At 43.3% G+C, this 16,750-nt stretch overlaps 1 protein-coding gene across 5 annotated transcripts in view; it reads left to right on the forward strand.

The window, feature by feature from the left end:
• The first annotated feature begins 6,242 nt into the window (after positions 1-6,242).
• The window catches only part of PCCA (propionyl-CoA carboxylase subunit alpha), a 417,383-nt gene continuing 406,875 nt past the window's right edge, over positions 6,243-16,750 (forward strand). For 4 of the 5 annotated variants that reach the window (XM_047863113.1, XM_047863129.1, XM_047863121.1 and 1 more), the window contains exon 1: positions 6,264-6,397. In XM_047863113.1, coding sequence (XP_047719069.1) covers positions 6,293-6,397 — 105 coding nt within the window. In that variant the 5' untranslated portion in view covers positions 6,264-6,292. Of the gene's footprint in view, positions 6,398-16,750 lie in introns of all 5 variants that reach the window. The other variant, XM_047863104.1, reaches the window with a different exon arrangement.

The following is a 16,750-nucleotide window of genomic DNA, read 5'->3' on the forward strand; positions in this document are numbered from 1 at the left end:
GGTCCCAAACATATTTGAGAATTCTCCCACAATCTTCCATAAGAGTCGGGTTCAATTCTTGTGTCCTTAACCCGTGGCCAAAATGAGGAGGCTGCTGGACACAAAGTTGGTTACCGAGAGCTTCAAGGATCTTCTGTGGTTGCTATGCTAGCAAAGAGCTCTGGGCCTGGCTGCACCTCATGAGCTGTTTAGAGATAGGCTTTTGTATCTTGGTGCACAATTTGGTGCTTATTTTTTGTTTTTGGTATGCTACTTTTCACTCTCTAGATAAATTTTGAAGTCCTTGAGGAAAGAGACCACATTTAAAAATTTTCTCTTACACTAATTGGAACAAACTCAATTTTTAAAATGATTTTTATTCTTTATTATTATTTCTTACAAACTCCAAAGTTTTTTTATTGAAGAAAAACAGCTCTGGTGTTAATGATAGGACCTGAACACTGTTTAATTTGGGATGGTGAATTAATTTCATTTATCAGTAAACATCTATATCAGTAAGTTCTTAGGTGCAATAGAAGAGTCTAGCTAGTCTAAACAGAAATGGAATCTATTAAGGGACATTAACTCACAAGATCTCCAAAGGGCTTGAGAGTAGAATTGGAGGATACATAGACAGGACAGAATACTCCAGTATTCCTCCAAGACCCCAGCAAAGACCCCACATGGATCCTGTAGCTGGGAGCCTGTGCTGCTACCCTCACCAGCAAATGGATTCTGGGTAGCAACTGCTTATCACATAGCTGTCTTGAATCAACACCTTTCTAGGATGCAGCTACTGGTGCAGCTAGATCATCTGCCTGAATCTAACTGTAAAGGAGTAAGACAAAGCAAATATCTGGTTCTGTCTTGGGGAGAACTCATCCTGTAGGAAACTCCCCAATGTTAGAAAGGTGTTCCAAGGATGGTGGATGTCCATAAAACATGACACGACTTTGATTGCAGCACCATACAAAATTTGGTCTGCAGGCCAGTGTCAATCCTCAAAACGTTAGTTATAGGTTCCTACTAGGGACTGAATGTATCCTTCCAAAATTCATGTGTTGAACCTAGTCACCTGTATGATGGTATTTGGAGTTGGGGCCTTTTGGAAGTGATTGGGCAGTGAGAGTGGAGCCCTCATGAATGGGATCAGTGCCCTTATAAGGAGAGACATTAGACATTAGATATCTTTCTCTGCTCTCACTGTGTGAGAATACAAGATGATGGCCACCTACAAACTGGGCAGCTGCCTCCAGCAGACACTGGGTCTGCTGGTACCTTGATCTTGAACTTCCCAGCTTCCAGCATTGTGAGAAATAGTTACTGCTTAAGCCACACAGTCTATAGTACATCTGCTAAAGCAACCTGAACAAATATATCATAGACTGTGTGTTGAGATAAATACATAAATTGTTAAAAGATCTTATGACAGCCTTGTCACATAACTCTCACGTTGGTGGCTAATGGGCAGTGGTTGCTGGAGTACACTTAATACAGCACTACTCTAGAGCAGAGGTCTGCAGACTACACCCCAGGCTAAATGCAGCCTGCTTCTTGTTTTTATAGGCTTGCAAGCTAAAAGTTTAGTTTAAAAACTTTCACATTTTAAAGGGTTGCTAAAGAAACAAAAAAGTATGCAACAGAGACTTATGTGCCTCTTACAGGCCTGAAATCTTCACTGTTTCTTAAACAGAAAAAGTTTGCCAACTCCTTCTCTAGAGCCTACTCTAATACTGAATTCTTTGAGAAGAAATTCTTGCAAGGTGCCGCGGTGGCTCAGTTGGATAGGTGCCTAACTGGCTTAGGTCATGATCTCACGGTGGTGAGAGCCAGCCCTACACTGCTTAAAATTCTCTCTCCTTCTCCCTCTTCCCCTCTCTTGCTTGTGTTTTCTCTCTTGCAAAAAATAAATAAGTAAAACAAGGAGAAGAAATCCTTGCCATGTTTTTAGATACCTTGGGTGCTATTCATAGGATGGATACTATTCCTGATATTGTTAATGTATATTTTTATTCTGACAGTTTTTAAGCAGTGGTCTAATTCATTTATAGTAATAGTAAAAAATATTTTCAATACTTTGATTTTGAAGAGTTCTTGTCAAAATTTATCAATTCTATAATTTAGTGTTAAATATTCCTTCATTCTATTTTCAGAAAAAAATCTACTTTCCTCTTAAATATCATCTTTTCCCTTCTGATGTGTACAAAAGTCCTTTTTATTCTGTTTATTTTCCCTTTATTAATACTGTATTAGGCTGGGTAGATTAACTGCTTTTGCAATCCCCAAATCTCAGTGGCTTAAGCAAATACAAAGTTTATTTCTTGCTCATGTCACAGTTTAGTGTGGGAAGGCAAGAAAGATCTTGGTCTACTTAGGCATTGAGATACCAAGGCTCCTTCTATCTAGTGCCTTCCAGGAGTCTCAGCAGATGAGAGGAGAAAGACAGGGCGTGAAGAAATGTATGGAGGGTTTTATGAACCTAGTCTCGAGGTTGGAGTATCTCACTTCCACTCACACTCCACTGACAGGAATGCAGGTGCCTCACTACATCTAGCTGTAAAGGAGGCTAGAAATGTTGCCTAGTATTGTGCTCAGGAAGAAGAATGAACATATTTGGAGAGCAGTTAGCTAGATCCTACCATCTCCTCAGCTCTTTGGAATTTTCCTTATAATCTGTATGCCTCAATTCTGGCAAGCTGGGAAGAGAAGGGAAAGTGGAAGACGTGCCCCTTCCTTTGAAGGACACAACCCAAGAGCTGTCCACGTCCCTTCTGCTTACATCCCATTGGGCAAAACTTAGTAACCTGGCCACTCTTGCTGCCATGGAAGTCCTTCCTTCCCCGAGGAAATGTAGTTCTTACCATACCCCCACCTAAATTGTGAGAGTTCTTTTACTGAACTAATGAGAGCAAGATGGACATTAGAAGACAATGAGCAGTGTCTGCCATGGTCCACCCGTTCATCACTCAAATAGTTGTGCCACATTCTCTACTTTCAGTGGTGGGACACAATGGCATTTTGGGTCTCTAGGAATTACTAGCAGTTCAGAGCCAGTAATTCCTGAAAACTTGGGCTATTTTTCCTTCCCTGATGCATTCTCTCATTAGTCAATGGCTACAGGCTCCTTTCAGAGGACCAGAGAGAGAGAGATTAAAACAGTCTGCCTGATGCATTGCAACGTAGACAAGATGGAGTTTGACAGATAGCTGAGAAGCCATACATGTCTGGCTGCCAAATGGGAATGAGAAGGATCTCATGGAGGGGTCAATAAGGAGCAGTTACCTATGTATAGTTAACCCCTTTGTGGCTCTCCAGTCAAGCAGCCGGTGGTGGGTGTGGGGTTGCTGGTGGTCAGCAGGGGTAGCAGTTGGGAAAAACAACCTGGATGACAGCAAACTGAGACTTTCCAGGAAACTACGTTACTTATCTTATGGTAATAATCTTCAGAGAGTAATGTTTCACTCCTGCCTTCTAAATATCTTATCAGTTTTTCTTTTGATCAACTCTAACCAGGCACCATAAAGGGAAGAGGATTTAGGGAAACACAGTTTTCAATCCAGCATACCCAGTCTGCGCATACTCTCCCTCAAAGAGAGCCAGATATGTGTAGCTCAAAGGTCAAGATCTCTTGGTGGAGCGCAGGCTTGCTATTTGTTGTGCATATGGCTGGTCAGGATTCCCTAATTTACAACTCGGACTTCTCTCTGCTCCATACCCACTACACAACAGTATAGCAGCCAGGTAACGGTAATCAGATACATTGGATCACAAATAAGAGCAACTCTGGAAGCTAGAAGACGATGTAAAGATACTTGCAGAGTTTTGAGAAAAGACCTGCTTCTGGCCATGATGAAGTAACTGCTTCTCTGTCACTGTGGATAAAGTAGACAAAGTATATGGAACAACTGTTCACAGACATTTCAGACAGGAAGTGGGCTTTGGAGATCATAAACATCCTAAGTGTGTGGCACAGCTCAGACAAGGTAGAACTGTTTAACTTAAAATGCCGCTGCTGGTCTTTGAAAACATTGCATTAGAAGTATAGGTTGTATCAGTGATAGTGATAGCAAGACTGTCCAGAAGTTTGAAAGTAACCATTTTGCCAAAGAGGTACCATGGCAATAAGAGTTGTCAGCTTTCAGCTTCTGGTTTGCGATTTTGGGGTTGTCACTGTTATCACCATGCATTTCAGGTTTCATTATGTCAGCACCTCACTTCTGGATACTAGAGTATGAGTTGGTTAAGATACAGTTTTGGCTGCTATAGTAAAGGCAGAAATAACAATGACTTAAACAAGATAAAACTTTGTTTCTCTGTCCCAGAACATGCATTAAGCAGCAGCAGGCTGATAAGATGGCTCCACAGAGTCAGGGGGTTGGGCTCCTCCTGTCATTTGCTCTGCCATCTCCAACATGGGGCTCCTGTCTTGGAGTGAAGATGACTGCTCCAGCACCCACCCATGTCTAACTTCAGGAAGGAGAGTAGAGGAGATGGAGGGCATGCGTCTACTCTTTAAGGGCACAACCCTTACATTCCATGAGAGTGCCCTTAGTCACATGGCCATACCCCTTGTAAGGGAGGCTGGATACTGCGGCCTTGAGCTGGGTGGCCTGTGTGCAGCTAAAACTTAGGAGCTCTCTTATTAAAGGAATGAGTGGAGAAAACAAGTAGTTTCTGCCACAAGTGCCTTTCATGAAAAGAACAAAACAGACAGGATGTAAGGAGAATAAATCCAAAGGTTAAAATGGGAAGAAGAAAAAGAAAGAAAAAAAAAAAGCAGGTTTCTCGGGTAGGAAATGATTCCAGCCTTAAATACATAGATGAAAAAATCTGCGAAACTTGATATTCCTTTTTATTTTGTCTGTCATGAAAGTTCCTACTTACATTTTACAGTTCTATGAAATGTCATCTCTCTGCTATCCCAAACACTTTGTTTGTACCTCTAGTCATTTGCTATGCTGTAACATACTCTAGGTCATTCCTAGTTTTGCAACTCTCTCAAGGTGACTCTGAAGGAGCAGGAAAATAGTTAAGAGCAGAACTGCTGATACTGGCCTGTTTGTTGGTGGTATGACCTGATGTCTGAGATTTGCTTAAAAATACTCCAGCATGGGGCACCTGGCTGGCTCAGTCTTTCAAGTGACCGTCTCTTGATTTGGACTCAGGTCATGATCTCACAGTTCGTGGGATCAAGCCCCATGTTGGGCTCTGTGCTGAACGCGCCAAGCCCGCTCAGGGTTCTCCCTCTCCCTCTCTCTCTGCCCCTCCTCTGCTCTCTCTCTTTCTCTCAACTTAAAAAACAAAAACAAAAACAAAAACAAAAACAAAAACAAAAACAAAACAATGTAAAATACTCCAGCAAAAGATGAAAAGGGGGACTAGATGAAATAAGACTGACAAAATGTTGATTTGTTGTAACCATGTAATGGGGGCCTGGGTGATCATAATATTATTTCTCTGTGCTGCTTATGTTATAAAATTTGTAATACAGCAAAGCAAAAGCCCAGTCTCTGAAGACAGCCAGACCTGGGTTCAAACCCTGGTGTCACCATTTACTGGCTAAATGACTTTACCTCCCTATAAATTCAGTTTTTCAAAATGGGAATAATGTGTGGGCCTTTAGAATTCTTGTGAAGGTTAAATGAGATAGAATTTGGGACATCCAGCACAAGGTCTGGCCCTTAGTAGTTGCACTACTACTCGTAAGGGTGCCTGCTAGCAAGCAACAGAAACTGACCTGGTTTTGGCTAATTCCTCGGACAAGCAGCTATTTCGAGCCTGAGCTCCGATCTCTGATTTCTAGACCTAGAGCATTATCTCTGCTATCTGTTCAAAATCTTATCTTGACTTGGTGCTTTGCAATTTATGCCTTCGAATAAAAGGAATATAGTTCGGGCTTATGTCTGGAACTTAGGGCACTCGACCCTGCAGGGTGGCCATGGGGCTTAGGTCACTAACTGACGTGGAGTGAGTGGCCAGGCCACGGGCTGTAGCTAGGTGGACGCTGGTACAGGACGGGGTTTACCCCAAGCAGGCGCGGACCAGCTGCCGCCAGAACTCACGCGAGTCCTCCCCGACTCGCTCACGCCGGGGTCCGGTCGGGGCCCCCTCCCTCGGGTCCGGGCACTCGGCCGTCCCGCGGCGGATCTGCCAGTTTCCGCGGTTGGGCCAGTCGCCCCCACGTCCCCTCCTGAGCGGCAGGGGGCGGGGCCGCGGGTCTCGGCGCATGATTGGCCGAAGCTCTGGCGCTCCCCTTCTCCGCCCCCTTCGGCGGGGTGAGAGGTCAGCAGAGCGCCGGTCTGCAGGGGCGACAATGGCGGGGCTCTGGGTTGGGGCGGCGGCGCTGGTCGGGGCCGGACGGCGTGGGCGGCGGTTGCCGCAGCCGCTGATGCGGAGCTCAGCGCTGTGGACCCTGAAGGTGAGGAGCGAGCGGGCTCCCCGCGGGCCTGGGCTTCGCTGGGCTCGCAGCCCCGCAGCGCCTGCGGGTGGCCGGTGTGGCGGAGAGCGCCCCGCGGTTCTCCGGAGACGCCGCGGCCCGTTCCGCAGCCGTCGGCGCCCCTCGTCCCTCTGCACCCGCGTTGGCGCTGCAGCGCAGCCCTTACCCGGAGGCTCGTGGAGTCGGAGGGGCCCTCCGAGCCGGCAAGCGTGCGCCCTGGGAGCGGCTGACAGCCGTGTGGCTGGCGCCTACGTGCTTTTTCCCTGCAGCCGTTCTTGTGCCTTACGGCTTCGGCCTCGGCCTCGGCTTCGGCTTCGGCTTCGGCTTCGGCTTCGGCTTGAGCTTCCCAGGGTGGATTCTTAAGGATCCTTACAGTTTGTTTTCTCTTGGCTTTTTCCTAATTTTAGGGACACTGAATTGCTGCTGAAGTAGAATTAGGGTTGTGAGTTTATCTCAACTTCTAAAGTGTCTGCGATGCCAGGATTGCTACTACCTTTTACGTTTGAGTTGAGAGCCTATTTCAATTGAATTACATCGCAGTTTGCTGTGTGTGCATCCTGTGAGTTTAGTTTTCTTTTCTATGTAGTGGTTAGCCGGAGTTTTGTACAATTGTTCTAAACCCATTTTGCCTCTGTGCTGTGTGCCCCAGGGTTTCTTGATGACAGCCTTGGCTCATATGTTGGAATGTCTGTGGGCCGCTGTTAAGACTTTCTCTTGAAAATGGAGTCTCTTGTAGTTTCTGAGCAAAGACGACTTGACTTTATTAATAGGGTTTATTAAGTCATTTCAGCGAATTCTTTAAAATGAGGGTCTCCCGGAAAACCACCTGTCATTTGGTTCGTCTGCTTGTTAAACTTCCTTAAAAGAAAAAAAATCTTTTAAAAATTGTCACATAAATTGATTTATTGTCCTTGAACTCTAGAATTGGAAAACACTTTAGAGATGATCTGGCCCATCCCAGTCTCTTAAAGAGGAGGGAACTGAGGCCCAGGTGAGCACTGTGGGAGCTCCAGCTCCAAGTGGAAGTGAGCCTGCACCTGTGTTAGCTTAGCTTCAGCTTTGGATGCCACTCTCAAAGTACACAGTGTTCTTTGTGTGGCCACAAAATCTGTTTTTAAATGCTTTTGTTATCTTAGTCTTTGTTGGCTACATCAGTTGCAGTTGTCACATCTTATGCTTTTACATAGGAGGCGGCCTGGTGTAGTGGAAGGCTTGGGCTTTGGAGTCAGTCACACAGATGAAGTTTTGTATATTAGACAAGTCACTTTGCTGGGACTCAGCTTCGTCCTTGCAACTACTTTTTTATTCAACAAATCTTTATTGGATTATTTCCTGTATTCTACCAATGGGGAACAAATATAGTTTCTGCTCTCTTAGATATGGTAGTCTATTAGAGAGAGACAAGTAAGTGTAAAATGCTATTAGGGGAGAGGTCTTGGTGCTATAAGAAAATACAATGGAGAGATTTGATCAAGTCATGATATTGAGCTCTATGTCATAGATACCGTTCTGGTGCTTTACTTGAATTAATTTATTCAGTCCTCACGACAGCCATGTAATCCCGATTTATAGATGAAGATATTGAGGCACAAAGTGTTATGTGACTTGCTGAAAGCTATGGAATTGGTAAGTGGCAGAGCTAGGACATAGGACTCCAGAACTGGTGCCCTTAATCATGTTATCCTGCTTAAGGGAAAGGACTGTTTTCCTTTGGAAGTGAAAATTGAAACAAGTTTTGAAGGATAAAGTGACTTGTAAAGATAGAAGAGATGACTGTGAAAGAATAGCATGTGCAAAGGCCCTGTGGCCAGAGGGAATGACAAGATATAAGCACTGAGAAAAGCCTACTTAGGCTGTAGTGTGCAGAGATTAGACAGTGCTAGGGAGGTAGGTATGAATCAGGTTGTGCTTGCTTTGCAGATCAAGCTATTACTTTTGGTCTTTATGTTATAGTGATGGGAAGTCATTCATGTTGGAGGTAGGAAGGATTGCACTGACATTTTAGATTGGTGAGGCTGAGAGGAAAGTTGTTACAGTATTTATTGCTATATACTTTTTAGACGTTATTGGGGTATAATATATAAGCTTTGATCTTTCTCCATACACCCCCCCCTTTTTTAAAGATTTTCTTTTTTCTTTTTTTTAATTTTTTTTTTTTTTTTTTTACATTTTTTTTATTTTTGAGAGACAGAGTGAGCAGGGGAGGGGTGGAGAGAGAAAGAGACACAGAATCTGAGGCAGGCTCCAGGCTCTGAGCTGTCAGCACAGAGCCTGGCGTGGGGCTCGAACCCATGAACCGTGAGATCATGACCTGAACCGAAGTCGGATGCTTAACCAACTGAGCCACCCAGGAGCCCCAAAAGATTTTATTTATTTATTTATTTTTTATTAAAAAAAAAAAAAATTAACATTTATTTATTTTTGAGACAGAGACAGAGCATGAACAGGGGAGGGTCAGAGAAAGAGGGAGACACAGAATCTGAAACAGGCTCCAGGCTCTGAGCTGTCAGCGCAGAGCCCGACGCGGGGCTTGTACCCACGAACCGTGAGATCATGACCTGAGCCGAAGTCAGACGCTCAACCGACTGAGCCACCCAGGCGCCCCTAAAAGATTTTATTTTTAAGTAATCTCTACATCCAACATGGGGCTCAAATTTACAGCCCTGAGGTGAAGAGTCACCTGCTCCACCCACTGAGCCAGCCAGGCACCCCATCTCCCGCTTTCTTTTAGTGTGTTGCCAGAGACTGCATCTTGTCTATTTCTGTGTTCTCAGCGCAGTGTTTAACACAATAGGTGCTGGATGTGTGACAGTACTGACTGGAGTAGAGTGCCAATAAAGAATTCCTCCCATAAGTGGGAAGAATCTCTGGAGTTCACTGTTACTTTAGGGGAAGAACTTGCACTGCTGCTTAGCTTCTTTATGTGCTTTTTTTTTTTTTAATTAAAAAAAATTTTTTTTAACATTTATTCATTTTTGAGAGTGAGAGAGACAGAGGATGAGTGGGGGAGGGGCAGAGAGAGAGGGAGACACAGAATCCGAAGCAGGCTTCAGGCTCTGAGCTGTCAGCCCGGGGCTCGAACTCATGGACTGCAAGATCATGACCTGAGCCGCAGTCGGACGCTCAACCGACTGAGCCACCCAGGCAACCCTCTTTATGTGCTTCTTTTACATGAATTTGAAATGTGCTCCACTGAGTCTGCCTTTGAAGCAGAACCATTTAAATATTTTATTCCTGCCATTCCTCTTTCCCATCCTGCAAGCCATTTGGTTGGTTGGAAAGCAGACTGGCAACTCTAGACCCTAGTGTCCCCATTCTTTTAGCCAGTTAGCAGAACTTGTTTGCTTTTAGGGTATATGTAGAGTTGACCTTTTAGTCTTGTTTTGTGTATCACCACATTTTGTTTAAATACCCAGTTTTTTTCTGTCTCCATTTTTCAGTGGCTCTAGGATGTTGGTTTTAGGGTGATTGTTACAGTGTATTGAACTTTTATATGCCTTATATGGTTTCATGTTTTATCTCTCATCTGTATAGCAAGTAGGTAAAAAGTTGCAGTATTACAGACCAGGAAACAAATGTCAGCAGTGAAGTAACTTGCTTAAGGACACAATTGATTGAGGCAGAATTTCAACCTTGGATGGTATGATTCCCAAACCTTGTTTTCACAGTTACAAATTGTCTCTCATTTAAGTGATGGTCTCATTATACGGTGCATTCACAGAACTTAAATGCTCAAGCTTTATGTTCCTTAAAATTCCAAGAATTTCTTTTCTAGTCTTGAAAAAGAATGTTTAAGCCTATCTGAATGCTTTAGAATTGCCCGGAGGTAAATCTTTCCAACATGCTGATAGATTTCTGACAATCATTTGGGAAGAAAATTTTCTAAGATAATTACAGAAACCAGTTCTGGCATGATAAAATGCTTATGGACATTTGTGTATTTATACATCTGCTTTTTGGGTTTTATTTCGTCAAGAGGTTCAGAACCGAGGAGTGATTGGTAAAATCCTTTTCTAAATAAGAGGGAAAGATGGGGGACAGTTTAATCAAAAGAGTGAGGGAAAAGGCATTGTTTAAATGATTCCAAAAATTTTTAAAGATTTTATTTTTTTAAGTAATCTCTACACCCAATGTGGGACTTGAATTTATAACCTCGAGATTAAAAGTCTTACGCTCTACTGACTGAGCCAACCCTTAAATGATTCCTATTTTTTAAAAGATGTGGGTAAATGGGAGAATAGGGACGAAAAAGGAAATTTGAGAAGGAAACATATTTTGGGGGTAGAAACAATGTTTCCTTTTAGGTAACCTGAGTTAGATGACTACAAGAGTCATGTTGAGTTGGTGGGAAATAAGAGGGAAATTGGTGGCAGGTTTTTGGGTGATCTGAGGTAGAAGTTGGATGTGAACTCTGCAGGATATAGTAAGTTAATACTTAACTGAATACTCCATCTTTTTAAATGTATTTATTTTTTTGTTTTAGAGCATGAGCGGGGCAGAGGAAGAGAGAATCTTAAGCAGGCTCCACACTCAGCGGGGCTCGATCCCACAACAGTGGGGTCATGATCTGAGCCCAAATCAAGAGTTGGATGCTCAATTGGCTGAGCCACCCAGACGCCCCAAGAATACTCCCATCTTATTGCCCTAAATTCAGATTTGAAAAAAAGATGAAGAGACAGGAGGATTTAGAGGAATGGTTTGAGAGGAGTCAGTATAGTTCGTTTGTTCATCTAGAGATGTAGTTCTCTGTCCCTTCAAAGAGTGTTTGTGGAGCATCTGTGAAGTGCCTGCTACTATGATATGTACTGAGGAGATCAAAAGAAACTAAAACATGTTCCCTCACCGTGTCCCTGGTGTAGAGAGGTCAAGGAATAAAAATAAAAGACTGAAGGAAGAATTTGATAAGGTCTTTAGTCTTTAATGATAGTGATTTCAGTAGTGTGGTATATTCGTATATATAGAAATATTGCTTTGTTTTGAAGATACCTTCCAGTAGTTGGAGCAAATACATACTGTTTTGAAAAATCAGGGTGTTGTATGATTTAAAAAAATTATTTATTTTAAATTCCTACTGACATTTTTATAAAAAAAAAAAAGACAAACTGTGATGGGGTCAGTATTAATAAGATAAAAATAAAAGTGAATTTCAAAAATGTTGGAAAATATAGTTTTCAGGCTTATAATTTTAGTCAGGAAAACTAATAGAGCATCTGTGGGACACAGCTGGTGGCTTAAAACCACACTTCTTTATTCCTTCACAGTTATGGAGGCTAGAAGTTGGAAATCAAGATGTTGGCAAGGCCATGCTTGCTCTTAAGGCTCCAGTGAAGAATGCCTCCTTGTCTCTGGGCTTCTCGTAGCTCCAGGCATCCCTTACCTTGTGGCTGCAACTCTCTGCCTGTGTCCTCACATGGTCTTCCCTTCCTTCTCCCTGTGTGTCCTCTCCTCTTCTTTCTTTTCTAAGGGCACTTGTCTTTGGATTTAGGGCCGTGACCAGGATCCAGGATGATCCCATCTCGAAATATATCACCAAAGACCCTTTTTCCAGAAGAGGTCATAGCCACAAGTTCTAAGATATGGACACACAATTTTGGAGGCCACCATTCAATCTGCTACACCTGCCATGTGCCAGGTGTTGTTTAATGCTGGGGTATAACGGTGAACGTCTCTGCCTTCATTGTGGTTATATCCAGGTAGAGCACACTGACTGTGTTCACAGAAATAGATAAGTTCAGGGTTGCCTGCGTGGCTCAGCCAGTTAAGCATCTGACCTTGGCTCAGGTCATGATCTCACTGTTCGTGAGCTCGAGCCCCACTCCAGGCTCCACGCTCGCTCTCCCTTTCTCTGCCCCTTGCTCACCCACACTCTCTCTCAAAAAAAAAAAAAAAAAAAAAGAAATAGGTAAGTTCAAAGAGCAGTAAGTGCTCTGAAAGGAGAAAAATAGAGTGTGGTGGTATTGAGAACTGCTAACCTAAAAAAAAAACAGGGGGCACATTTCTTTTTTTTTTTTTTTAATTTTTTTTTTCAATGTTTATTTATTTTTGGGACAGAGAGAGAGACAGAGCATGAACGGGGGAGGGGCAGAGAGAGAGGGAGACACAGAATCGGAAACAGGCTCCAGGCTCTGAGCCATCAGCCCAGAGCCCGACGTGGGGCTCGAACTCCCGGACCGCGAGATCGTGACCTGGCTGAAGTCGGATGCTTAACCGACTGCGCCACCCAGGCGCCCCAGGGGGCACATTTCTGAGCATGTGGCATTGAACAGGAAAGTGACCCAGATTACCACGTGACAATCTAGGGGACTAGCAATCCAAAGGAAGGCCAAGCAAAAACTCTGAGTTGCGATCGTATTTGGTATAGTCAAGGGATGGGTGTGGCCAGTGTGGCTGGAGTGAATGAATGACAGAGGAGTGCTAGGAGATGCGGTAGGTAGGCCAGTCATATAGGGGCTTGTATGTGCAATTTATCCTAATCGTGAGAGTCCCTTGGAAGATTTTGAGCAAACTGGATCCATGTTTTGGAAAGACCATTCTGAATGCTATGTGGAGAATGTCCTAGTGGAGACTGGGGTGGGAAGAGTGGCATCAGGGAGACCAGTTAGGAGGCCATTGTAGAAGTTCAACAAGAGAGGATGGTAGGGTGGTCGCGCTGGAGTTAGACCTGGTAAGACTTGGGATATATTTTAGAACTAGAGCCAGTAGTATTTACTGTTGGGTTCAAAGGGAGATGTAAGCAAAGAGTGGAATCAAGGATCCCTGAAAGGAAGGCACAAAAAGCTGCCGCATATTGTAGGATTCCATATATATGAAATGTCCAGAATAGGTAGATGCCTAGACAGACGGCAGACTAGCAGGTGCCAGGGGCTGGGGGTGGGGGCTGGTAGAAACTGCTAATAGCTAAGGGGTTTCTTTTTGAGGCAATGAAAACATGTTCTGGAATCAGATTGGTGATGGTTCCACAACTTTGTGAATATACTAAAATACATAGTTGTGGACTTTAAAAGAATGAGTTTTATGGTATGTGAATTAAATCTCAATTTACGGGGGGGGGGGAAAAGAGTGACTCTTAGGTCTACCTGAGCCCTTGGGTGGGATAGTCTTAGTGTTTTGGAACGCTGCAGCTTGGGGTGGAAGATGAAGACAGCAGTTTCCATTGAAATAATTTGATGGAATTTACAAAACACAGAGGGATGGTTGATCTTATTTGTTGTTTGTGGGTGCTGTATGGCTGTGGAAAGTATTTTGAAACCATATTCTAGGGTTGATGATTCTAGGGTTGTTGCAAATGGCAAAGGAGGAAAAAAGCTGTATTCACATTTAATCATCAAACCACCTTCAAATGATTCTCGTTTCCACAGCTGGGGTTAACTAAGTTGCTCAAGGTCACACAAGAATTAAGTGGGAGATTCAGGATTCAAAGTCAAATCTACAGTGCTTTTATTATACCATATTAATAAACTTAGTAAAAAGAATAAAGGAGAAATTTATACATCTTGACATGAAAACTAGTTTGAACTCGCTAGTAGCCACAGAGAAGAGGGAAGCAGTAGGCTATTGACTTCATAGAATATGTAAAGAATATGTAAAAACAGGGGCACCTGGGTGGCTCAGTCGGTTGAGTGGTTGAGCGTCTGACTTCTGTTCAGGTCATGACCTCGCGGTCCGTGAGTTTGAGCTCCGCGGTCCGTGAGTTTGAGCTCCGCGTTGGGCTCTGTGCCGACAGCTCAGAGCTTGGAGCCTGCTTCAGATTCTGGGTCTCCCTCTCTCTCTCTCTCTCCTCTCCTGTGTTCATGCTCTCTGTCTCAAAAAATAAATAAACATTAAAAAAAAATAAAAAAAACCCGAATTAGTCGAATAAATAAGTTTGATACTCATTTTACAAAAAAATGCAGTCATCTTTCTTCCTATCTCATTGGTTGTCACTGATCTAGCACTTTGTGAAAGTTACAGTTGTGGAGAAACAGTTCTATTGGAGGTGGGATGGTTAGGTTTCCCAGAAGCCTGAAAGGCTGGTGGTCAACAGAAGAGTGAAGAAAGCAGGATAGAACAGGGGAAAAAAAGCTAAGCAAGGAAGGGGCCTCAGCTGGAGACTAGCTTTAGTCTCACCCTACAGGGGAGCTCTGAAGCAGTGATTCTTAACGTGGGGACTCAGTCTGTAGCAGAAGTAGCATTACCTGGGAACCTGTAGAAATGCAAAATTTTCAGTTGCCCCCCAGACTGGCCAATTAGAAGCTGGGGATGGAGCCCAGCAATGTTTTCACAAGCCCTCCAGGTGATGCTGATACACAAGAAAGTTAGAGAAGCACTGCTGTAAATTAGCCCTGTTCAATAGAATGTTATGCGAGCTGCAAATGTAGTTTTCTAGCACTCACATTAAGAAAATAAAACAAGATGAAATTAATATTAGTGTATTTTATTTAACTCAGTATATTCAAAATATTTTAACATATAAATGTAAAAAAAATTATTGAAGTCTTTTGCGTTGTTTGGGTATTAAGTCTTCACATCTGGTGTGTATTTTATACTTGGAGCACATCAGAATTTGGACTGGTGTATTTCAAGTGCTCAGTATGTGGCTAGTGGTTGCCATATTGGACAGCCAGTTCTTAATAACCAGAGCACCCCACTGAATTGGTCACACTTTGAGGTGAGTGGGGATGGCCTTTTGTACACCCTTGTTAGTCAGTCATTGGCTGTGGGCTGAGAGAGGGGCAGCTCCCCGTCTTGATGGAGAACTCCTGACTGGTTAAGGCAAGTGGGTCAGTCCAGGGAGCAGGTGTGAGTTGTGAGTGGTCAACACAGCAGCTGGGGAAGCCGTGCTGACTGCTGAAGAGGCTCTGGAGGGGCCCTGGCAACATCTGCTACAGGCGGGATGGGAAGAATGGCCTGAGAGGGGAGCTGGGTAGAATGATGACAAAGTTTAGAGTTGATGTATGCAGTTTCCTCGTGCTCTAACTCACTGTGGAGGCATAGCCAGAGAATCTTGAGGTTTGATCACCTCTCAAATACCAGGTATTCAGCCTCGCTTTGACGGAAGGTCAGACTGTAGAAGATTGGGCTGGCTAGTGAGGTCCCAAAGACTAAATAGTTCATGTCTGTTTTGAAGAAAAAGCTGTGCTTAAGTGAAAAAGCCTGACTTACGTGTTTTTGGAGGTTGTTCCCAGGTCGCCCTGGGGCTGTTACAATGCTGCAGTTAAATACTAAGCGAGGCTGCTCAGCTCCTTGTGAAACATGGAGAGGAACTTCTCTTGGAGATTTTGAAGCTGAAGCATTAGCTAATGTTGACTTTCACCTTGGTAAGATCACTTTATGGCTCTGTTAATCCCTGGTCTTGAGGATAGCTGCTACTTTGAAGCAGAATGCATCCTAATCATGAATTAGCCTGTTAACAGATTTTAGTATTATCCATTTGAATGCTGCTGTGGATGTGTTAAGCATAATGGTAGTTTTGATTTTTACACTAGCGTTTGGTTTTAAACTAGTGTTTACGTTTCTTTTTCTTTTTTTTTTTTTTTTTTTTGTTTTTGAGATAACTGCTAGTGGATTTACCAGTTTCGGCTGCCACATGAGGTCATGTCCAGAATGTGAAAGTAGGTGCTGTGTTAGAAACACATATTTGTTTCCCTGTTTGCAACGGCTGGAAAGCTTGTATGCAGTTTGTTGAAAAGCTATAGCCTTTGTCGTCCCCCCCCCCGCACCCCCCCTTTTTTTTTTTCTTTTGGTTAACGATTATTATGTACTTTCTAGAACATGCAAATCTGAGTCTGGACCAGAGCGCCTGATTATTACTACCCTAATGGTAACTCCCAAAGGAAGGGTCTGGTACAATTTTAAGAAGGGAACAGCTGTATAATTGGATTTAGTTATTGTGTAATAATCTCTTACATTTTGTTGGTGCTTTACAGTTTGTAAAGGTTCGTGTGATCCTTTCAACAACTGTAGGGTATCTCTACACTTTACTAAAAGAAACAAAAGTCCAGAGAGATGATTTGCTTGGTGGTGCATGACTACAAAGCGGTGGACCTAAGTGCTGACCCAGGTCTTGTGACCCTGAAGGTTCTGCTACTTGCCATGTGCCACACTGTTAGCAGATATTTCTTTTCCACATGTGCAAATCTTGTGGAAGAGAACCAATGGTAAGAGGTTGTTGGGAAATCATTTTGTATACACTGACCTTTCTCCTCTTGGCTGTGATAGGCTAAATAGTCTTTATAATTGGAGTTGATTCAGGTGTTTCCCTTGAACTTCTGTTTTTAGGAAGTACCTTAAAAAACTTTGGATGGGGCTTGTAGCCAGTTTGTTATATGCTTAATAAAAGTAATGAATTAAAATTCT

This window comes from Prionailurus viverrinus, chromosome A1 (genome assembly GCF_022837055.1).
Source record: "Prionailurus viverrinus isolate Anna chromosome A1, UM_Priviv_1.0, whole genome shotgun sequence".
Lineage (NCBI taxonomy): Eukaryota > Metazoa > Chordata > Mammalia > Carnivora > Felidae > Prionailurus > Prionailurus viverrinus.